At 53.5% G+C, this 22,329-nt stretch overlaps 3 protein-coding genes and 1 long non-coding RNA gene across 19 annotated transcripts in view; 2 read left to right on the top strand and 2 right to left on the bottom strand.

Moving 5' to 3' along the window:
• Positions 1-159: 159 nt before the first annotated feature.
• Positions 160-8,172, top strand: AP1G2 (adaptor related protein complex 1 subunit gamma 2). Of its 7 annotated transcripts, none has more exons than XM_072837940.1 (22): positions 174-311; positions 599-803; positions 1,229-1,353; positions 1,492-1,633; positions 1,955-2,051; positions 2,238-2,314; positions 2,434-2,529; positions 2,945-3,025; positions 3,301-3,399; positions 3,555-3,610; positions 3,783-3,896; positions 4,049-4,189; positions 4,274-4,328; positions 4,412-4,534; positions 5,263-5,352; positions 5,441-5,568; positions 5,807-5,896; positions 6,253-6,370; positions 6,453-6,600; positions 7,316-7,479; positions 7,675-7,773; positions 7,875-8,172. In XM_072837940.1, the coding sequence occupies exons 1-22, from the start codon at positions 301-303 to the stop codon at positions 7,974-7,976; spliced, it is 2,361 nt and encodes a 786-aa protein (XP_072694041.1). In that variant the 5' UTR covers positions 174-300; the 3' UTR covers positions 7,977-8,172. The 7 variants fall into 7 exon arrangements, with proteins under 7 accessions (XP_072694045.1, XP_072694041.1, XP_072694040.1 ...); XM_072837939.1 differs by having other exon boundaries at positions 5,807-5,911; XM_072837944.1 differs by lacking the exon at positions 2,238-2,314 and having other exon boundaries at positions 160-311; positions 5,807-5,911.
• On the bottom strand, positions 6,331-11,331 carry THTPA (thiamine triphosphatase). Of its 6 annotated transcripts, none has more exons than XM_072837950.1 (3): positions 11,196-11,331; positions 9,994-10,545; positions 6,331-9,008 (listed from the first exon to the last, which is right to left on the bottom strand). In XM_072837950.1, the coding sequence occupies exons 2-3, from the start codon at positions 10,538-10,540 to the stop codon at positions 8,863-8,865; spliced, it is 693 nt and encodes a 230-aa protein (XP_072694051.1). In that variant the 5' UTR covers positions 10,541-10,545; positions 11,196-11,331; the 3' UTR covers positions 6,331-8,862. The 6 variants fall into 6 exon arrangements, with proteins under 6 accessions (XP_072694051.1, XP_072694054.1, XP_072694053.1 ...); XM_072837953.1 differs by having other exon boundaries at positions 10,075-10,545; positions 10,855-11,305; XM_072837952.1 differs by having other exon boundaries at positions 10,075-10,545; positions 10,947-11,303.
• Positions 10,072-22,329, top strand: part of ZFHX2 (zinc finger homeobox 2) — a 32,948-nt gene continuing 20,690 nt past the window's right edge. For 2 of the 5 annotated variants that reach the window (XM_072837938.1, XM_072837932.1), the window contains exon 1: positions 13,709-14,049. The gene's annotated coding sequence lies outside the window, so the exon portion shown is untranslated. Of the gene's footprint in view, positions 10,765-11,253; positions 12,155-13,708; positions 14,050-16,903; positions 17,003-22,329 lie in introns of those variants that run through there. The other 3 variants (XM_072837935.1, XM_072837933.1, XM_072837936.1) reach the window with 3 other exon arrangements.
• LOC140639684 (uncharacterized) lies at positions 11,498-13,461 on the bottom strand. The gene is made up of 3 exons (XR_012036312.1): positions 13,325-13,461; positions 12,408-12,530; positions 11,498-12,270 (listed from the first exon to the last, which is right to left on the bottom strand). It is a non-coding gene; the product is annotated as an uncharacterized lncRNA (long non-coding RNA).

Here is a 22,329-nt window from a genome sequence, read left to right as displayed (position 1 = left end):
CTGAAGACTGAGGTCAGAGGATTCTAGGCCGCTCTGCGGGCCGGCCCGGGGGGGCGGGGTCCCGTGACGGGCGGGCGGGGCGGAGAGAGGGAAGGGCCGGACCAAGTACCAACCCCCGTGCGGCCGCGCACCAGGAAGCCCCGGGGGGAGAGGAGCGGAGTGGAGACCGGCCAGGTGAGGCTGTCGTTAGGGCTGGCGTCCGGGTGTGAAGCTGAGGCCGCCTGAGGCGTGACCTTGGGGGGGAATCCCGCGGAAGCGGTAGCGCCGGAGCCTGGAAGGAAAGGAACGGCCGAGCTAGGGATGGGAACCAGGTGGGGCCGAAGGACCCGGGGGCGGGGGAGTAGGCGGGGCTCTGGCGCAGGCTCCGCAGGAGCAGGGAGGGCGGGGACGCATGCGTAGTGGGGATCTCCTCCCGCGGGCGGCAGGGGGCGGAACTCGGAAGCCCAAGTGGGAAGAGGTAAATGCAGGCTGTTTCAGGGTAGCTGCGGGACCCGATCCTTCAGGATCTTGGCACAGAGCGAGCCAGGGCCGGAAGGCCAGGCACTCCCGGCCCGAGAGGGTTAAAGCCCTCTCCCATTTCCGGGCTCTGCCCCTTCAGGATGGTGGTGCCTTCGCGGAAGCTTCAAGATCTAATCGAGGAGATCCGTGGGGCCAAGACCCAAGCCCAGGAGCGGGAGGTGATTCAAAAGGAGTGCGCCCACATCCGCGCCTCCTTCCGCGATGGGGACCCTCTGCACAGGCACCGCCAGCTGGCCAAACTGCTCTACGTCCACATGCTGGGCTACCCCGCCCACTTTGGACAGGTACTGGGCAGGGACGCCTCCCTTCTGAGTTTGAGGAGGAAGGCTAATGGGGCAGGATCTTGAGCACCCTCACCTACTTGCGCCCGGATTTTTTTTATCTTACAAGGTTTCTGAGCCCTCCTTCACAGCCTACACCGCCGACCTCCTTCTCCAATACAACCCCTATTGGTCAGAAGCTGACTGAACCCTCCATTTTCTGGCCAGCCCCATTCAAGCCGCCTCTTTTTCTTTCCCATCTTCCTTGACTCCTGGTTCCTTGAAACTGACTACCCACTAGCTTTGAATGTACGAAGCCTTTCCTGTATTGAAGGGAGGATGATGGGAAACGGTGCTACTACAAATTAATCCGGTGGTAAAGATAGAAAAGGGATGTTAGTGCCTCCAGTTTCACCCCTGCCCTTCCTGGTCTGCCCCGTTCCCTGTAGATGGAGTGCCTGAAACTGATCGCCTCCCCCAGATTCACAGACAAGAGGGTGGGCTACCTGGGGGCCATGCTTCTACTGGATGAGAGGCAGGATGCCCATCTGCTCATTACCAACAGCATCAAGAAGTGAGAGGGTTCTGGGAAGCACTTGGAATCAGGGAGGTGGGAGAGTCGGGAGCTGGGAAATCCCAGGGGCTGCCTGATACAGGTACTGGGAAGGATGGATTTCTCAGAGCCTGCCTGACCACCCTCCCAACTCTGCAGTGACCTCAACCAGGGGATTCAGGTGGTGCAAGGCCTGGCCCTGTGTACTCTGAGCACTGTGGGCTCTGCGGAGATGTGCCGGGACCTGGCCACTGAAGTGGAAAAACTGCTCCTGCAGCCTGGCTCCTATGTGCGCAAGAAGGTGAGATGGCAGGACTCTAGGCACTTTTCCCACTGCAAACTGTCCTGTTTGCCATGTGTTAAAGGTGGGAGGTCCGGGCAGCCCCGGTGGCGCAGCGGTTTAGCGCCGCCTGCAGCCCAGGGCTTGATCCTGGAGACCCCGGATCGAGTCCCACGTTGGGCTCTCTGCATGGAGCCTGCTTCTCCCTCTGCCTGTGCCTCTGCCTCTCTCTCTCTCTGTGTCTCTATGAATATATAAAATCTTTAAAAAATAAATAAATGTGGGAGGTCCATCCTTGCAGACCCCTGCCCCTTTCTGAGCCCCCTCCCCTGGTCTCTACAGGCTGTTCTGACTGCCGTGCACATGATCCGGAAGGTCCCCGAGCTCTCCAACATCTTCCTCCCACCCTGTGCCCAACTGCTTCACGAACGCCACCATGGTAAGGCCACAGGGCTGCCTGTCCGCTGCCTGTCCCCTGCCTCACCTGGCTATGGACAGAAGTGAAAAATGGGAAGGGCACAGCAGCCCATAAGAGGAGGGTAGCATGTCCAGAACACACACACGCAGTAGATTCTCCTGTGCCCCTATCCCATCATTCACTTCCCCACCCCCGGCCCCACACCAGGCATCCTGCTGGGCACCATCACGCTGATCACGGAGCTCTGTGAACGAAGCCCTGCAGCCCTCAAGCACTTTCAAAAGGTGGACTGGTGAAAGGGGCTGGCCCTGGGCCAGGAAAAGAGGGGACTGGGGTTGGAATGGGGCTGAAGGTTGAGAGGATGAGGAAGTATGCCCGGTAAGGCTGTGCCCCTCTCCCCCAGGTGGTCCCCCAGCTGGTGCAGATTCTCCGGACTCTGGTGACAACAGGATATTCCACAGAGCACAGCATATCTGGAGTCAGCGACCCCTTCCTGCAGGTGGGCTAACCCTTTACTGCTGTATCCCTGGAGCAAAGAGCTTAGCAGTAAGTCCGTGGCTAGTGACCACCTCCCAGAGAACACTTGGGATCAGTGAGTGTCTTAGGCAGAAGGGTGGCAGGCACAGGATCACGCAGATCGTCTCAAGACTGATGCGGGAAGGTGTGATGCCTAAAGGTCAGAAATCCAGTTTGGTAACAACAACAATAAAGCCTGTCTCTAAATCCCCTGGCCTCACATGCCTTGGCTCTCCTAGGACCCAAGGGACCTGTGCAGGAGAGGGAGAGGGGCAGAGAAGCTCGAGGAAACCAGCCAGACCCCTCATAATATTTTCTTCAACCCTGGATTTTTCTCTTCAACCCTACTCCTTACAATCTTTGAACCCCTCTACCTGTCAATCTTTAACCCATCTCAGGTCCAGATACTTCGTCTGCTTCGGATTCTGGGCCGGAACCATGAAGAAAGCAGTGATACCATGAATGACTTGCTGGCTCAGGTGGGGCGCTGGAGAGTGGCACTGGTTAGGTGTGTTGCTCTGAGATCCTACCAGCCCTGGGTACCCCTCTCATGACCACCCACCCCATGGTGGCCATATAATCACCTCCCTGCTACCCTCTAGACTGTGATCACCAAGTGTGGCAGCCCCTGGCACATCATGGGGGCTTGGAGAACTTTGTCAGATGATGAAGGGGTGACGAGGTGGATACCTTCCAGAGACCTGAGGCAAGGACAGAGCCCCTTCTAGTTGCATTTTCTCTCCCATCCACTCAGGTGGCCACTAACACAGACACCAGCCGAAATGCGGGCAATGCAGTCCTATTTGAGACGGTGCTGACCATCATGGACATCCGTTCTGCCACCGGCTTGCGGGTATCATCCCATATGTCTCTCCCAACCCCAGCCAGGCAGACAGGTTCTATTCACTGGTCTTTCCTCCCCACCCATCATCCTGTGCCCTGCCGTCAGCACTCCTTAAAGAACAGGTTGCTCCTTCCCTGACTTTCCTCAACCTTTGCCTTCCATAGGTTCTGGCTGTCAACATCCTTGGCCGCTTTCTGCTCAACAGTGACAAGAACATTAGGTAATAGTCCAGGGGTCTGGCTGGGCTGTGCCACTGAGCCCCTGGCCCTTGAGCCTCCTTCTTCCAGAGTCTCCTGATTTACCTGCCTGTTATCCCAGTACTCGGAGCAGGATGGGGCAGGGAGGGGGCAGAAGACCATGGTGTGATCTAGGTCCTCTCCCACTCTGGCCAGGTATGTTGCCCTGACGTCATTGCTGCGTATGGTGCAGTCTGATCACAGCGCGGTGCAGCGGCACCGGCCCACTGTGGTGGAATGTCTACGGGAAGTCGATGCCTCCCTTAGCCGGTGAGCAGGACAGAGGGCCGCGTATCTGGTAGCTAAGACCTAGGCCAGCTCAGAGCAGCTGAAGGAGAGGGATTAAGGGGACAGGAAGGGCCTGAGGCATATCTCAGGGTGACCTGGCAACCCGGGATAGACAGACCTCTTTCTCCTGCCAGGAGGGCCCTGGAGCTGAGTCTGGCTCTGGTGAATAGCTCCAATGTGCGAGCCATGACACAAGAGCTACAGAGCTTTCTGGAATCCTGCTCCCCTGATCTACGGGCCGATTGCGCCTCAGGCATCCTGCTGGCAGCAGAGAGGTGAGGTGACAGGTGCCCAGGAGGCAAAGACAATAGAGTCTGGGGAGGGTCAGCACCAGGGCTGAAGAGGCATATGTCCCCTAGGTTTGCCCCAACCAAGCGGTGGCACATAGACACCATCCTGCGTGTGCTGACAACGGTGAGGCAGGGACTGATCTAAGAGAACTGGGAGGGAGTGGACAGGGTTTACCACCCTGACATGGCCACATTCACCCCTTCCAGGCAGGCACCCATGTACGGGATGATGCGGTGGCCAACCTGACACAGCTGATTGGGGGTGCCCAGGAGCTACATGCCTACTCTGTGCGCCGCCTCTACAGTGCCCTGGCAGAGGACATCTCCCAAGTACTGTTCCCACCACCAGAACCAGGGCCACCTGCCCTTCCTGGGCCACCTACTCCCTATACCCGATGCCCAGCTGTTTTTCTCTGGGGATCACAGCTACCTACTTACTAGAGACACTCAAGGATAGAGCCCTGTTATTTATCTATCTATCTATCTAGCCCTGTTTTTATTTAGAACACCTGGACTTCTGTCCTGGCTCTAGTACCTACTGGCTGTGTAACCACAGATGACTAATTGAAGTCTCTGCACTGAGTGTACTCAACTCTCAACCCTGCCTACCTCTCAGAGCTGTCTTTTGAGGTCAAATGAGATAGTGCTCTTTCTGCATGTATCAGGTTTTATTACCTTGGGTGCTGAGTAGATTAAGAAGAGCCAGCCACTATCTATCTACAGTCCATTTTCTGTATTAAGTCTGGTGGGCAGAAACCACATACCCCCTCCCTCCCCTCTTCCTCAAGAGAGACCCTCTAGCTTCGTTCTCCTTTAGCCCCTTTTGGTGAGCCTATGTAGTTCTGATACTTGGCCACCAGAGGGCAGAAGACATCCAAGAGCCAGGAAAGGGGAGGGGGGAGGACACAAACTCTTTATAAACTTCCTATGCAAGACCCTTCCCTTTCCCCAGCTCTCCAAACCCCACAATCTCTGCACTGCATAAAAGGAGGTTCCCGGGCTCGGAAGTGGGGAGGGGACCCAGGACCTCGCCTAGCATCTTTTCTTACCACGCACAGCAACCACTGGTGCAAGTGGCAGCCTGGTGCATTGGAGAATACGGGGACCTCCTGCTGGAGGGGAGCTGTGAGGAGACTGAGCCCCTTCAGGTGAGGCCTACATTGGATGCACACTGTGGAGGGACTTGGCAGGAAAGGCAGGATGCCCCAGGGTTATTGCCTGTGTCCCTCACCGAAGGTGGAGGAAGAGGATGTGCTGGACCTGTTGGAAAAGGTGCTACAGTCCCATATGTCCCTGCCAGCCACCCGAGGATATGCCCTGACTGCCCTCATGAAGCTCAGCACCCGGCTCCGTGGGGACAACAAGTAAGAAATGGTCCTAGCCCCTCCACAGACCATCGTCTTGGTGCTTCTAGTGACAGATGCCCCTCCCTGTCTATGCACACACCCCCAATTCCCCCAACCCTTAGGTTCTTCCTTCCGAGCCTTTTGAGTATTGCAGGTAGCCCCCCACTCTGCGGGGCTTTTCCCTTCCGTGCCACATCCTGGGATGGAAGGGCAGGGCAGGCTGCCATTCCCACTCACACATCACCCTGTGGCTCAGCCGCATCCGCCAGGTGGTGTCCATCTATGGGAGTTGCCTGGACATGGAGCTGCAGCAGCGGGCCGTGGAGTATAACACGCTCTTCCGGAAGTACGACCACATGAGGTGTGACCATTACTGTGCTGCAACATAGGACCCAAACCGCTGCCCTCTTGCCAGATGACCTCTCCCCAGTGCCCCTTTGTGGGAAGGGTCTCATCCTCACCCATGTCCTTCCTCCTCTACAGTCAGGGCCTCCCACCCATAGTTCATTGAAGCCAAGTGGCTTCCAACCCTCCTTGCTCATCTGAAAACCAGCAACAACAGTGTGCCATCTTAGGAAATCAGAAATGCACTCCAACCCACCATGTGCCCGGGTGGGCACGGTCTTACCCTTCCTCCCATATGCTGCTTATGAAAAGCCCAGGGTCTGCCCAGACGGACACACCTGTATTCCATCCTCTCAGGGCTGCCATCCTAGAAAAGATGCCTCTTGTGGAGCGAGGTGGCACTCAGGATGAGGAGATAAAGGAAAGCAAAGAAGCTCAACTTTCAGAAGCCAGTCTTGTTCCCACAGAGCCACAGGTGAGAAGGTCAGAAGCCCCAGGGGGAAGAGGACTTGTTCGGCTTTCACACCTAGCCCTGCTCCTTCTGCCCTTTCCCCCAGGCCTCTGAGCTCTTGGATCTGCTAGATCTCCTGGATGGCACCTCTGGGGCTGCCCAGCCCCCACCTCCTCTGGAACCCTCCCCAGGAGATGTTCTGGTACACCTCCTCGACCTGCCCTGTGACCTGCCCTCTGCATCTCCACCCCCAGGTAAGCCTCAGCAAAGGGCAGATGAAGACACCTTAAGAAAAGGAGGGGTGGAAATGTGCTGTTCCTCCTTCTTTACCAAGGACCGAGGTCCCCATGCCCTCTTCTGTGCTGTGAACCCCCCATCACAACTCCATCTTGATAGGTAAGAGGGTTCATTAACTTGTGCCAGTTCCCTCCTGGATAGCCCTCAGTGCCTTCCCTTTGTTCTAAACTTCTTACCCTGTCCTGTGGGGCCCAGGTGCCGAATCCCAACCCATCTTTTATGCTTTCCTGCTCCACTGGCCCTTCTCAGCTCCTCGGGCCCTCTCACCAAAGCCCTTTGCAATTTGTGCTCCTTCTACACAGAATGTTTTTGCCTAGCACATTAAATGACTGGCTCATTCTCATTCTCCAGGCCTCAGCTAAAATGTCAATTGCCTGCTCCTGCCACTCTTGTTTAAGTTATTACTCCCAGTTATTCTGACATGGTATATTTTCTTCATGGCACCAATTAATCTGTGATTCTTGTGGTTTTCTTGTTCATTGTTTTACTGTTTTTCTCTGCCCACTAGACTCTCAGCTCCAAACAGGGACTTCATCTTCTTGTCCACTTTGTCACTAGCATCTAAAGGACTGCCCTGCACCCAGTGGATGCTCACTTAATTTCTATTGAATGAATGAATAAGCTTGTTAGTTTTGCCCATACGCTGACCTGCTTCTCTCTCCCATACTCCAGCTTCCATCCCAAATCTCAGAGTGTTTGAACGTGAAGGACTACAGCTGAATCTGTCTTTTGTTCGACCCCCTGGAACTCCTGCTTTGCTCTTAATCACCATCACTGCTATCAACACCTCAGAGGCTGATGTCATCCATTTCATCTGCCAAGCTGCTGTGCCCAAGGTTTGTAGAAGACCAGGATTCAAAGTGGCCTGGGCACTCCAGGAGAAAAGGCCAAGCAGAGGAAGTGGGTGGGGGGGAAAATGAGACAAGCACTTGGGGAGTTATGGGAAGAAGGTTTGAAACTGTTGGGTGTGGAGGGGTTGCCTGAGCCCAGCTAGCTGCCTTACTGTGTTCTGCCCAACCTCCTGTGTTCAGAGTTTCCAGCTGCAGCTACAGGCTCCTAGTGGGGACACAGTTCCAGCTCACAGTGGCCTTCCAGTGACCCAGCTGCTCAGAATCCTCAATCCTAACAAGGTGAGCTTAGGAGCGCCCACCCACACCCCACCGCCTGGTGATAAGGGCCAGGGATAGGAGAAATCACAGGTGCTAACCCTGGTCTCCCCTCATATTCCTAGGCTCCCTTGAGGCTAAAGTTGCGCCTTACCTACAACCACTTTGGCCAGTCGGTGCAGGAGATCTTTGAGGTGAACAACTTGCCCATGGAAACATGGCAATAACTCAGCCTCCACTCAGTCTGAAATCCTCCTGTGTCCCAAACTCTCCAAGGTCCCAGCCACTCGGAGCCTGTACCTGAAGGCTGCCAGCAGATGGCGCTCTGGTCCTGCACTTGCCTCTGCAAAATCCATGGGGGGTGGCCCCCCCCGGACCTCTCACGAATAATGAAAGCCCAATAAAGCCTGAGGGGGAAAGCCATATTTGGGTATATTTGAGATAGAAAATGTTTATGAATCATAGCAAGGGAAGAGTCTCTTTATCTTGGAAGTCTGTGTTTTCCCTTGATCCTATTTCAACAAAGGAGGGTCATTTCTACCCTCTCCAGGTTGGGGAGCAAATTTGCCTCTAAACCTCTAAAGGAGGCACTCTACCATTTGGACCAGAGTAGGGCACAATAGCAAAGTAAAACCAGAACTTACAGATTTCTAACAGGGATTCCCACCCACTTCCCCAACCTGCTGCTACTCCCCACACCCCAAGGCAGGGAAATCCCTGCTGCCTCCCCTCATCTCTAACTCAGCTGTAAGGCGGTTTAGGAGCTGCTGGCAGAATCAATGGCATCGACCAAGGGAGGTGGGGTGGCAAGGGATTTTCCTGTGCTTAACTACTGATCACGGCTAAGTGGAAATCCTATAAACACGAGCGGAAATCAATGGAGGCTGCTTAGCGGCCAGGGGAGAGGGGCGGCCCACAGATTGTGTCTGACGGATGAGGGAGAGGAGGCAGCCAGGGAGGGCTCAAGGAAGGATAACTGAGAGTAAAGTGAAAACAGGCAGAGCTGAAGAGAGAGGAGCCACTGGGGAAGAAGGCCAGGGAAGGAGGCACAGTGAGCCCAGAAAAGAACCCTATTAAACCCAGAGTTCTCTTCCCTGCTGAGGAAGTGACACCCTAGCCCAGGCTGCTGTCAGGAGCTTTAGTCCCCTGTGGCTTCTTGCTGGGGCTGAGTACTTCTAGCAGGTGCTGATAGTCCTGAGGCCGGAAGCGCTGTAGGTACACAATCAGCTTGGCAGGTGCTTTCTCCTGTACTGGCACACCTGCAGGCAAAAGGAGAATGAGGAGAGAACCAGATAGAGCCTTAAATGCTTTGACTCTGCTCCCTGCCCACATAGCCAGACCCCAAAGTTGTTTCCAAGGCAGCACTGAGATTCTGAATGCCATCCAACCAGTTTCTGTAACCCATCAGTGCACACCCTGATTGGCCTGTGCAAGTGGGGCCTACAAGGGCCACTTCAGGCAGGGGCTGGGCTGGGAAGCCAAGCATTAGCCTCTGCTCCAGCAAGGAGAAATGGTGAAGAGTTCAGGTGCCATGAAGACAGGCCAAAGCTCTTAAGGTTGGTAATGAAGCACATGCAGAGATGCATACAGAAACAAGGCTATAGAAAGAAGAAGCAGCTATAGCCATGGCGTGGGAATCACACAGAATTCTAGCCTCTATGTGTACCACATGAGCCATGATCAGTCAGTGTCTTATCATTAGAGCCTGGAAGCACACTGGGCATATAGCAGAAAACTCAGCTCAGTGTATGTCTGCTGAGAAAGTGAGAGCAACATTCCAGGACTTTAAGGCCTCATGGGATGTGCAACCCCATCCTTCTGTGGATGAACTGTCTACAGAAAAATCTGCCATGACTTGTGCTATGGTCTGTCACATAAATGCAGTGTTCTTGCCTTTTATTTAAAGCCAACAGGACACATTAAATGAGGATCTAGGTAGTTGTAAAAATGAGAGGACAGGGTGTGGGGGATGGAGAGTCAAGCAGAGAATGGACACAAACTTGGGAGTGGCTGGAGATGTGAGAACTAAATGAGGCAAGGACTAGGGGAAATGAGGGACAAGAAAGGATCTGATACAGGTTAGGCAGCTTCTGTAAAAGCAAACTAGGACCTCCAAAACATTGCCCAGACAATCCCCATTACAGAAATAACCCCAAGGCCCTCCCCTCTAACTGGTGTTCAGGGGGTACATCCAGAAGAGGGATACGGAAGGAAAGAAGGCACAGAAGCGTTTGTCTCCCTCACCAAGCATGCTGCTGAGGCTGTGGATCTTCTCTAGGGCAGCTGGGATCTCAGCCTCCTCGTGCACCAGGGCCTCTATCTCACCTACTGTGTAGCCAAAGTCGGCTGTATCCAGGTCCACCCTGAGTGGAGGCTCCTCTTCCTCAGCTCCAGATAGCACCAGCTTCCAAGCACCACGCTTAGTCACAAAACTAGCTACTTCCTGCAGCTTCAGTGGGCCCAGGACAGCAGCCACACCTCCAGCCCCCAGGACCTCAGTGCCTAGTACCTCACAGAGCTGGGCCACAATGTCAGACTCAACTATGAGTTCCACATACTCAGTGTGGGGTCCTGAGACACCTGGCCTGCCAGGACATTTGAGCTCCCATCCACTACCCTCGCGCTGTCGCAGCCAGTAGTCAGCCCGCATGAGGCTCAGTTCAGGGGTGTCATAGTAGCTGTCGCGGAAGGTGACGCGGTGCTCCAGGGTGCCCCCCAACTCCTGCAGCCGATCCTCTGTGTCAGGCCCAGGAACGAATTTTCGCTCCACTTCAATCAAGGCCTGGGCCATGCTACCTGCAATCAGTAAATCAACAAACATTTGCTGAGCTCCGACGGGTGCTCAGCCTTGCAGGGTGACAGTGCAGCAAACCGCCCCCCCCCCCCAAAGAATTTATGAGGCACACATTGTCACAGAGCTCTGTGTTGGGGCTACAGCTCTCTCTACCTGCCTCAGTGATGGATGGCCCCGTTTGTCTCTGATGCCTTAACGTTCTGCAAGTCACAGATCTCCAGGTAATCCCTTACAACTTTGATGTCCTCAATCCAAAAGTCTCCCCAGAAAACCAGTGGGTGTCCTCCTTTCAAAATACTCGCCCTCTGTACCTTGCTACCCCCGTGGCCTGTGGCTCACTTCCGGCAGCGACACCGCCCTTCGCCACAGCACCGGGCCAGGCCCGCGGAGCCTCGGGTCTCACCTCAAAGCCCGAGGGTCTCCTTTTCGCGAGACGTGGAGATGGGCGAGGGGAGCCTACGCCACGCCCACGAGGAATGCCGGGAGCAGTCCCTGGCCTCTGACCTCGGCCCGGCTCTCTGCGCACCACGCCGCTCCCCGGCACGAGCGGCCATATTAGGCCTGATGTGGCGGTGTTAAGCACAAGCGCGAGAGGCCTGCTAAATGATAGTGGGTCTGCGACCTCCGCGGTGGGCCAGGAGCGCAGACGTACCCCTGCGCTCTGCTCCTCATGTCCGACCCCTCCCGGTTCCCGGGGGTGGGCTGGGGTTTCAGACCTCAGGCTGAGCCCGGCACCCGGGGCCCGGGTGCATGATGGGAGATGTAGTTCCGAAGGGAGATTTTGCTTTCTCGACCCACCCGTCGCTATGGTGACAAGGAAAGCTGCTGTTAGTGCCCGAGGGATTCCACCTAAAGTTGAGCAGGGGCAGTGCAGATGGAAGAAGCTGAGCCCTAGTCCCGTCTCCAGCCCCCTCACTCCCTACGCAAATGGGCCTGAAATCCAAACCACTCATTTAGATGCTGTCCAAGAGATCTTTTATTGACTGGTATTATGGCGGCCTGAAAATACAGGCTAGTGGCAATGGGCTGAAAAAGGGGATAATTAAGACCAGTTTAACTATTCTGGGGTTTTATTTTCTTAATTTTTAAAAAAGATTTGTTTATTTATTCATTACGGGGATGGGGGGAGAAACACAGGCAGACAGAGAAGCAGGCGCCATCCCGGATCCCAGGATCATACCTGGGTGGAAGGCAGATGCCCAACCACTGAGCCACCAGGCGTCCCACCATTCTGGAGTTTTAGAGGGAATAATACATCCTGGCCTGAGTGTTTAGGGTAAGGGTGGAAAACTTTCTATCAGATGAGGAATGGTATTTTGGATAGGAGCACTTGGCCAGTGTGTAAGGAGGAGCTGAAGCTAGAAAACAGTTGAAGAGCCAGCTGGAAAGGGCTTATTGTGCCAAACTGAGGAATCTGTCACTGATTTGCCAGTGGCCCCTGACCAGGCTTTGTCTGGAGTAGGAGAAACACTCATGTTTGCTTAAAATACAGCAAGATGTGAGAGTGGCCCTTTGACTGCTTTGGGAGACAAAACAGAGGAGCTCCTTCTCCTTACTCACTCTGGAGGACTGTGGTTACCTGGAGACTGTGTGTCTGCCCCTGTGGGTGAGGTAGGTTGCTGAGGAACAGTGGCTCTTTTCAACTCCTATGATGGGTGAGAAGTGCCAGGTTCTCAACATCTGTCATTTTCTCAGTATGTTTCTGGAAACATGATCTGTGGGAAGAACTGTGAAGGACACTGATTTACAGATGTGGCATCTTTAACTTGGGATATCTTGGATGCATCCCTCCTCCACCCCATAACAGGCACCAGTAATCAGGGAGGGGCGGCCCTCCAGCCCCTAGCTCCAGTCACTGGCTTACTTTTCATCCATCTTTCAATTTTCAATTTTCTTCACTGGAGAAAAAGACCTCTTCCTCTCAATTATAAGGTCCTCTTCCCTGAGTTATAAGGTCCCATGCAGTGGGGCAGAGGCAGCAGCTTAACTGAAAGGAAGAGCAGACCCAGGAACCAGACAGACCTGGGGTTAACTTCCAGCTTTGATTTCTAGGTGTTTGGTCTTAGGCAGGCAACTCCACTTCCCTAAACCTCTCATATCTCCTGGTAAAATGTGGACTGCCACAGTTACAGGTGAGGATTCAAGGATAAATGGTCACATCATAAAAATTCAATTTGGTAGTTTCTTTCTTCTTTCTCTTTCCTGTGAACTCCAAGGTTTGTTTTTGTTTGTTTTCTTTTCCCTTCTCTACTTTCTTTCATTCCTTTTCTTTTTGTTTTTTAAGAGAAGTAGGCTGTAGCAACTCTTGTGAGTTCTGGAGTCAGAGCAGCAAGGTTTGAGACCTGGCCTAGTCATTTATTAGCCATGTGACCTTGGGCCATTTAACTTGTTTGTGGCCTGGTTTCCTCAATTGTAAAATGGGACTAGTTGTGAGGATTAAGTAAGTTAATGTACATAAAAGTGCTTGGAACTGTTCTGTGGACTCAATAAATCTTTACACTTATTATTAGAATGTAAGAGAGCTTATAACCTAAAGATGAGGACCAGGAGCCCAAATCTCCCTTTCCTAGCCCAACTCTGAGTGGAGGAGACAGAAGCTCCCAGAGACTTAAAAATAACTGCTGTCAAGAGGTTCTAGTACCCAATTGGAAAGGACGGGGACTGATAAGGCAAGGAGGAGGGAGTGTGAGGGGGAAAGATAGATAGGCCTGGGGCAGCTCTAGGAAGCTGGTAGAAGCCCAGGCTTATTCTAGAGCCGACTTAAAACAACAAGACACATACATGTACGGTTTCCGTAGGCAGGAGGGAGAGGAAGAGAACACAGGAAAGAGTTTAAGGGCGCTTGCCACCTTTGCAAGCACTGGCTTGGACCCGGCACCGCAACTGAGCGAGGCGGCCCTGCCCGCTGGGCCGCCAGCCCTGGGGCCTTGGGTCCGGCGCGCGCGCACGCGGCGCTTGCTGGCAGGCGGGTGGGAGCAGGGACCGACCGACTACAACTCCCGGCACTCACCGCGGCGGGCGGGACGCTGCACCTGCTCAGTGGGGCCGCCCCGGGCGCCTGGGTATTGATTATTCCATTGTGTGGGACGCCTCGGCTCCAGCCAGTGAATGAGGCGGAGGAGTGAGGGCGAGGAGGAGGAGGAGGAGGAGGAGGAGGGCGAAGAGGAGGAGGAGGAGGAGGGCGAGGAGGAGGAGGCAGGGAGCGAGCGAGTGCCCAGGGTGAATCAATGGAAACCCCCTCACGAAGCCGGGAAAACACTTCAGCCGCAGCCAAATAGCATTGATTATTTTCCTTCACTTCCCTCACCGCCGTGAATTTATTTATTTATTTTTTCCATCTCCGTCCCTGACGCCCCGGAGTGAGCGCTGGAGGGAGGGAGGAGGAGGGGAAAAAAAAAGGAATCAACACATCGGAGAAGTCCCTTCCAAGAGCCGCCCCCTCCCCTCCCCGCCTCGCGCTGCTCGGCGGCCGCGGTTCGACTCCCGTCCCTGCTTCCAGCTGAGGTGTAAGTGCATCGATTTCCGATGCTGCTGGGTTGGTTTTTTTTTTCTCCTCTCCCTCTCTCTGTTCTTCCTTTCCTTGCTCTTTGGAAGCTGGAGACGGAGGAGAGAGGAGGCGCTCGGAGACTGCCGCTGGAGGGCACGGAGAGGGACGGGAAGGGGTTGGGGGAGGGGACACGGACGGACGGACGGACGGACAGACCAAGAGCTTGAGGAGAAGGAGGGGCAGGGGTGGGGGGGAGGGGGCGTGCGAGTGGGGATGGTTGGGGGAGAGGGAGATGCAGGGGTGGAGGGAGAGACGGCGAAGGGAAAGGCATCGAGGCTGGACCTAGAGCCAGCCGGACGGACGGAGGGTAACGAGAGCCTAGACTGACCGCGCCGAGCCGTGCGGGGAGCGGGGGTCCCGGAGGGAAGGGGAGGCCGGGTGAGTGCGAGCTCGGAGCTGTCAGCCCGGAGGGGCCTGGGTCTCGGCTGCCCCCCGCCGGCTGCGGGATCGGAAACCGCGGTAGGCGGGCGGGCTGATGTACGGGCTAGCATGCTGCGGTCCCGGGTGGGTGGGAGGAGACGTGGATACTCAATCTTCGATCTTCGTTTTTGCCTGAAGTTGAGCTTTTTTTTTTTTTTTTTTTTTTTTTTTTTGGAAAGGTGCGAGTAGGTAAGGGGAGGCCACTGCTCCACTCAAGGTGAAGTGTGTCTCTCCTGGCCCCTCAACTCTCCATCTGCTCTGCTCTTGTCTGGCACCCTCTCAGAGTGGCCCTGTCATTTTTGAGCACTGGACCATGAGTGGCCTCGAGGTGCCTGTAGCCTCACTGATCTCTGTCCATGTGTCCCAGCCTCTTGATTTTGCCATTCTTCCCCTCCTTCATTCTCTCCATCCATCCATCTCTAGGTCTGTGTGTCACTGTCTCTGCATGTGACTCTTTCTATCCGAGTGATCCTCTCCCTGTGTGTCCCTGTCACTATGTGTCACGCCTTGGCTGCCTGACTGGTCTGCCCGTCTAGGACTCCGTGCCCTCTCCTTCAGAGTCCTTATGATATCTCTGGCCTTTTCAGGCTACTTTTTTCATGCTTATCAGTCATGATTGTAGTAGTCACCAGTCAGGGGCCTGGAAAGAGTCTGAGGGATGGGACAAATGTGTCTCCCCGAAGGACTCAGGTACCCTTTCAGCACAGCTACGACAGCATCCTCTTCTATCTCCACCTGGGAAGATTTGGAACTTCTAGCATTGTTGACTATCTCCTTTGCCATGTGCCTGTCTCCCCAATCAGGACCTCTGGTCTCCTGTGTATCATCTGCCTTTCCAGGAGCTTTCCACCACCAACGCCTTCCTTGCTGACTTGATTTCCTCCTTTCCCTCATTTTGCCATTGTATATTTTTTCATTTCCCCATGTTGTTTCACCCCGTTTTTGCATTTGTCTCCCGTGATCTCCCTTGCCTATTCTTTACCGTTGTTCCCATAACCTGCCCTTTGCCTACCTTTTCTCCTTGGTCACCCTAATTTCCTTTTATCCCTTTATCCTCTCACCCAGCATTTTAACCTCTGCAGCAGAAGGTACCAGAGAGCAAGGGCGCTGGGAGAGGTGGGGAGTATGGTTTGTGCAGGCACATAAATAGGCCAAGAAATCAATTTAATGGGCTTCCAGGGGCATATAACCCCTTCATCAGTCAGGGCCATTATGTCCATTAACTGTCAACTTTGATTTTGTAAGGGGACATTCTCTAGGACTCTGAGCTCCACCCTGCTTGGTTGCCTCTCATTCTTCAGTTCATTCTAGATATCAGTGGCTTTTTCTTCACTTTCTAGATCATCTTCCTGGGCCCCTGTTATTATCATATTTGAATTCAGCATGATCCTTTAGGAGGCTGTTTTCATCATATGACAGAAGCTATCTTATGCAAGAGGCCAGGGTTATTCAGCCTAAAAAATGGGAAAGGTGGATTAAAGAGTCTGGAGAGTTTACCTTGTTTTAAGCCCATCATTGTCTTCCCACCCTCTGAGCTTGGAAGCGCAGGAGATGGAGGTAGATATGGGCATAAGATGGAAGATTTCCGAGGTTAACAGTGTTCAGAAAGGATTTGAGGAATGTGCAAAAGGAAGGGAAGAAAATCCATGTGGAATGGGGGCAGGGAAGGAACCGAGGGGTGATTAATGAAAATTGGGAGAATGAAATAAAACATGAGTTATGGACAGAAATGATAGAGTATTCATTCCTAAAGAGGAGGTCAACAGAAAAGGCAATATGCAGTGAATACAATGGTAAAGTGGGGGAAGGGAGGAATTGAAGAATAAGATGAGGTGGGAAAAGAGTATGGTACAAAGAAGGTAAATGGAAGGCAAATGGAGGAGTGCTGAAGCAGATCAGAGCCGCACAGAGCTTGGGAGGGGGAAGAAAGGAGAGGATGAGGTATCAAAGGAAACAAATGCCTCTGGTGCTGAGAGGGACACAGCGTGAGGGACACAGCGTGACCGGTGCAAAGAGAGCGCCGCAGGAGGGGCAATTCAGAAAAAGGCAGAGCAGGAATACCACTGGGTGAAGGCCCGCAAGAGAGGGATGCCAAAGGAGAGGCAGAGCGCACAGAGATACTAGTGAAGAGAGAGGGAAAGAACCTCACACACATTCCTTCCGTTGGCCGCATCCCTCACTCAACCCCACCAAAGGCCTTTGCTTTTCATTCCCAAGCCAGGGGGACACAAGCAAAGAGATGAAAAAGTAGAATTCCCATTTACTTTAGCTGACAGGAACTTGAATTTTTTTGGCCCCCTGAGAACCAAAGACCTCAAGCCTCTGATGTCATAAATTGCAGGGGTTGCTATGGCAACTTGACAGGGTTCCTCCATCTATGATGTCAGAGCAGCTGGTGTTACCTTGAGACCCATAGAGGAACATCTTGCTGCTTTGCTGGGAGCTGTACCTGTACAAGGCCAGGGCCTGGGTCTGATCTGTAGGATTCCTGGGTCTGGGTCGGTAGCTTGCTCTTCTCTCCCTAGAGCTGTTGTTAGCTCAGAGCGAGATCTTGTATATGAGTGCCTGACATTCACTAGAGCCTGCGGGAGTCAGAGGAAGAGACCTTGGGAGATAGGGCATTGAGGACCGGGTGGTAAGACCAAAAGGCAGGCAAAGAAGGAAGAAAACTGGAAATGGCAGTTAGGAACTGTGAAAGGAAAAGGGCTTTGTGAGCAGGGAGGAGCGTCGTTGAAAATGTAAGATGAACCTAGCTCTGGGTTTAGGAATGGAGACCAAAGCTGGAAGTGGGCATGAGAGGAGATCCAGGGGTGAGCGAGAGTAACCTGATGCAGGAATAGAGAAAAGAGCAGGGTTCTGAAATGCCAGAGGGCACAGTGGAATTTGGCTGCCGAGGGTGATGAGATTGCAGGACTGAGTCATGGGAGGAAGCTGTTAGGTGAGAGAACCAGGGTTAGTCATGATGGCCCTAGGAGCAGGCACCCCGTCCAGCACCCCGCCCAGCGTCTGCCATATAGAAGATGCTTAATAAATATCTGTTGATTGAATGTTGAATTAATAGGGAGAAGCTAGGGAAAAGAGTTGCCCACCTTCCTCTCACCCCAAGCCTCAGACCCCTAAGTCTGCATAAATGGTCAGGCTGAGAAGGCAGCAACTGAAGGAAAGGGCTGGAAGGGAGCTCACTGAGCCACAGTGAGCACTGAGGTGGTGGAGGGAGGACAGACCAGTTAGGGGCACACTTGGTTTCAGTCAAGGAAGGGCTGCCACACTTGGAGGGCTAACTTTAGGGGCTGATCTGAGGAGTCTTTGGAGAGAGAATGGGAAGAAAACATGAATGAACAGTCTTAGGAGCCCAAGAGAAAGAAAGATGCGGAGGAGGGTAGAGAAAGGAGGTGGTTTCCAGAAAAGGTTGGGAGTTGTTTCCAAAGACGGAGTTGGCAGATTTGATTTAGCAGTAGCATCTCCACCCTACCCCCTTCCCAATCATGAAACCACAACTGAATCAGCCATACTCCTGCCCTGCCCCCCAAGTCACAAATAAAGAATTCATAAATCAATACCAGGCCCATCCTATACACCCTGTAATCCAGGCAATAACAAGGAACAAGGAAGTCAGTATCAGCCAAGTGGGCCAGCAGGGCAGGATGTAAGGAACCCTATGAGGGATGGCCCTGATGCCTGACTGCCCATTGCTGAAGGAGTCCAGAGGTATCTAGAAAGGGATGAGGTAGGGAGGTAGGGCAAGATATGCAGAGCTCCCTACAACCCTGAGTGAAGTCTGCAGAGAGAGAGGTCTTAGGGAAAAATGCACTATTCAGGGATTGTAACCTGTCCTGTTTCTATGGTGAAGAGTCAGAAAGCCCCTAGATGGGTTGAGGACTCTAGGAGAGAAGACCTGGGAGGGAGCAAGCAAGCTGGGAGCCCCAAGGGAAAGTCTGGCTGTTATAAGAAAGGCCAGGGCAACTAGAGAAGGGGCTGGGAGGGAGGGGGGTACCCTGAAGGGAGGGCAGTGGCAGCTGGATGCACGGTTAGCCACCACCATGGACTTGGGCAGCTCATATTTTGCAGCAGGCGACAGGCTGTCGACACGGCGGTCCTTTACCTCACCGTTAGAAACTCATTTCATTGATTTTTCCATCTTTCTTCTCTGGCTTCTCAGTCATCCCACCACTCACTTTCCCAGAGCCCCTTGCCTCTCTGGGGAAAGCCCCAGGGGACTGCCTGCCCACCCCTCCTCCACCCCAGGCTCTTGGGGGAGGGTGTGTGTGAAAGATTTAGAGGGCCTTCCAGCACCTGAGGTAATGGCATTGGCTCCCAGTAGCCACCCCCTCCCCACCATGTAGGAGCTAGTCCAGAGACCAGAGCCTCTGGATGGTTGTTCAGGGTGCCCAGTTTAAGGGGTGACTGGGCTAAGATCCACGTGTTCTGTCACAAAGCTACACCACTAAAGTGCAGGCTGCATATACCTGGAGGGAGACATCTTTTTCTAATTCCTCTCAAGACAGCTGGGTATCCCTCAAAAATTTTCTTTCAAAGTTAAGTGAGAGAACAGGAGTTGCATCTGGGTTTGGGCAGGAATAGGGATTACACTAAAGCTAGGGTTCGAGCCTCCGAATCGCAGCAGGGCCATCCACCAGAATGATGCTGGCACAGGGGCCTGTGCAATTAGGAGGACCTAGTAGCAAGAGCTGTCTTCTGAGAGGTAAATGTATGCGGTGGCTCGTCCGTGTAGCACATTGACGTGCAGCCAGCGGGGGCAGGATGGGTGTGGGCCAGAAATTTTTACTTCATATGTGGACATTTCCCTAGTGCCTCCTCCAGTCACAGCCAGCTACCCTGGGCCTCTCCCTGTGGGGCTGGAATCGGAGGAAAGGTTAAGAGTCAATTGCCAGTCATTTGGCTTCTCAGTGAAGGAAGGCAGAGGGTGGGACAGGAGGGTTAGACTGGGTTTCCCTGAGGAACTGAGGGGATACGTGCCATTTCCATCCTCAAATCTTTCAGTCCTGGCTTTGTCGGTGACCAGCCCCCCTCCTCGATCTCAAGCCCGAGGCCCTTTGGCTCTGTCCTCCTTTTTCTCTGGTCTTGGAGATTGTTTGTCTGGGCCCCCATGTGTCTCAGGTCTGGGATGTCTGAGTCTAGATTCTGCTGCTTCCTCTGACTCATGGGCCTGTCGCCCCCATGGCAGCTGTCTTTCTTTCTGTTCAGCCCTTTCTTTCCAAGTTATGGGCCACTGGCCTATGTGGGTCTGAATGCCTTCTCTCATCTCCAGCTGCTTCTGGCTACCCGATTTCCAAAACCCAGAAGATAAGTCCTGGTGCTTCGGGGAAAGGAGTGCACTTGAGGCTAGGAGGAGAGAAGACCGGGGGAGGCCAAGGAAGGAAGGGGTACCGGCAGGGTGGGTGGGAGAAGCGACCGGCGGAGTAGGACTGAGAGAGGGAGTCCGAGGTAGAAACCATGTGACTTGGAGCCGGAGTGAAGGCCACAATTTAAATGAAAAAGGAAGGAGGGCGGTAGGCTGTGCGGCCGCGGAGAGAAATGGAGGAGCGGAACCGGAGCCCGACCCCCTGCCGGGAAACGGAGGCTGCGGGGAGGGGGGAGGGAGGGAGGGGGGAGGGGGAGGGAGGGAGGGTGGCTGGGGACAGGCTTCGAGCGGAAAAGGCAGCTCCGGCTCAGCCTCCGCGGCAGTCCTGAGTTCAAGCCGTGCTGGCTTTGACCCTTGTGGGAGGAACCGAAGTGGCAAATTAACGACGATAATGAAGTCACTGCTCCTTGTTTGTCTTTGCTGGTTTCCCCTTGAGATTTGTCCTTTGGCCAGACGGGGCAACGTGGGGGAGGGGAGGGCCAGCGGCGGGGAAGGGCACGGAGGAAGTGAAGATGCGGAGGCCGAGGGACCGGGTCGCGCCAGGAGCAGGGGGGAGGCGAGGGGAGCGGGGAGACGGAAGGGGAAGAACAATGGGGAACAGGGCAGGGAAGCCTGGAAGGAAGAGCAGAAGACCGGGCGGGAGAAGGAGAGGTGGCACGGAAATGGCGAGCAGGAGGGAGAGAACGTGGCGGGGCTGCTGGAGCTGCAGCTGGCGGGGCCAGTGGGCGGGGCCTCATCTCCATCTCTAATGGCTGTGAAATGAGGTTAGCTCCATTAGAGGCGGCGAGAGTGTAACGGGATCACACTCATTAGGACTGGGCCATCCCAGTAATTACCACCACCCCAAACACGCCCGCGCCAGCCGGGCCGCCGAGCACAAACAGGCACGCGGCAACACACCCGCACCGGACACTCGGGGCCCCCGAGGGCAGACCCGGGGCCTCTTAGAGACCCAGCCGGAGGCTTGAGAGCCAGCACCTTCACTAACCCCGAAGAGGTGCTGGGACAGGCAGCACTAAAACCAGGCCCTCTCTCTCTCTCTCTCTCTCTCTCACACACACACACACACACACACACACACACACACAGTCAGATACACCCCCAACTCAGGAAATAAGGCACGTGAATGAATAATTATCGTTTCCACTTATTGATCACAAAAAGTGCTGGTCTGGATAATGATCATCTCAATGAACACAACTCCATGAGGAACTATTCCTCATTCTGCATATGAAGAAACAGTTTTTAAGCAACTCACCCAGAGTCATTTACATAATACAGACTAGAACGAACTAAAAAAAAATTTTTTTAAGATTTTATTTATTCATGAGAGATACACAGAAAGGCAGAGACATAGGTAGAAGGAGAAGCAGGTTGATGTGGAACCTGATCCCAGGACCCCAGGATCACTACCTGAGCCAAAGGCAGAGGCTCAACCACTGAGCCACCCAGGTGTCCTGAGAACTAAAATTTGATGCCAAGTCTGTCTGACTCTAAAGGCCGCATTTTTTTTTAAGGTTTTATTTATTCATAAGGTACATAGAGAGAGGCAGAGACACAGGCAGAGGGAGAAGCAGGCTCCATGCAAGGAGCCTGATGCTGGACTCGATCCCAGGACTCCAGGATCAAGACCTGGGCTGGAGGCAGGGGCTAAACAGCTGAGCCACCCAGGGATCCCCTAAAGGCCACATTCTTAAATAATACCATACTGCTTGTCTTGAAGTTCATATGTTATTATGAATGCATATGTATAGACTTCCAGCTTTAAAAGACATTATCACAAATGAATACAGATATCCCCAACTCAACTTTTTCATATGTCTAACCCCCCCAACACAAACACAAAAGCAGTGGCCAGGACCCCTCATTGACTGCAGTGAGAACAGCGCCCCCTGGAGTTGTACAAAGCAGTGGTCTTGTTCTGGCTCATCTTCTACTAAAAAAACTGAGAGCAGCCATCTGACCAATACCTTCAAGCTGAAAGGAGCCTGACAGCTCAAATCTAATGCTCAAGGCAAGACATACATAAGGGCAGAGTAACACACAAAAAACTCAAAGACCTCGTTCAAAATGCTCAACCAGAGTTCAGAAGCTTACAAATTAACCCAAGAACCCAAAAGTGGAGTGCTGGGGTCAGGCTGGCTGAGTCTGCTCTGGACTCTATTTCTTTCCAAGTTTGAGACCTGAAAAATTCCTTACCCCATCCAAGTCCGTTTCCATGTTTGTCAAATGGGAATGAATGGCTGTATCTGTTTCATCAGATTGGAGAATTAGGTGATGCAGTGCTGGCACATGGTAAACATTTAAAGATATTATTATTAGCTCTTGTAACACCATTTAAATGAAGTCATTACCATCACAAGGGTTCGTGTAGATTCAGAGAATCAGAAGGGTTTTTTTTTATATACACAGTCACTTACAGTGGTATTCTTCCAAATAATTGGAAATAATTGTTGT

This window comes from Canis lupus, chromosome 9 (assembly GCF_048164855.1).
Source record: "Canis lupus baileyi chromosome 9, mCanLup2.hap1, whole genome shotgun sequence".
In the NCBI taxonomy this organism is placed as follows: Eukaryota; Metazoa; Chordata; class Mammalia; order Carnivora; family Canidae; genus Canis; species Canis lupus.
The sequence above is the reverse complement of the archived record's forward strand: the minus strand, read 5'-3'. Positions and strand labels throughout refer to the sequence as shown.

What these genes read in the sequence shown, in the direction of transcription:
- AP1G2 (XM_072837939.1), top strand. An exon ending in GTTCTGCCACCGGCTTGCGG is followed by an intron (nt 3,400 to 3,554) that starts GTATCATCCCAT and finishes TGCCTTCCATAG; the next exon opens with GTTCTGGCTGTCAACATCCT. An exon ending in GCCAAGCTGCTGTGCCCAAG is followed by an intron (nt 7,480 to 7,674) that starts GTTTGTAGAAGA and finishes TCCTGTGTTCAG; the next exon opens with AGTTTCCAGCTGCAGCTACA.
- THTPA (XM_072837950.1), bottom strand. Translation starts at nt 10,540, where the DNA reads ATGGCCCAGGCCTTGATTGAAGTGGAGCGAAAATTCGTTCCTGGGCCT. An exon ending in CAGCCTCAGCAGCATGCTTG is followed by an intron (nt 9,009 to 9,993) that starts GTGAGGGAGACA and finishes TTTTGCCTGCAG; the next exon opens with GTGTGCCAGTACAGGAGAAA.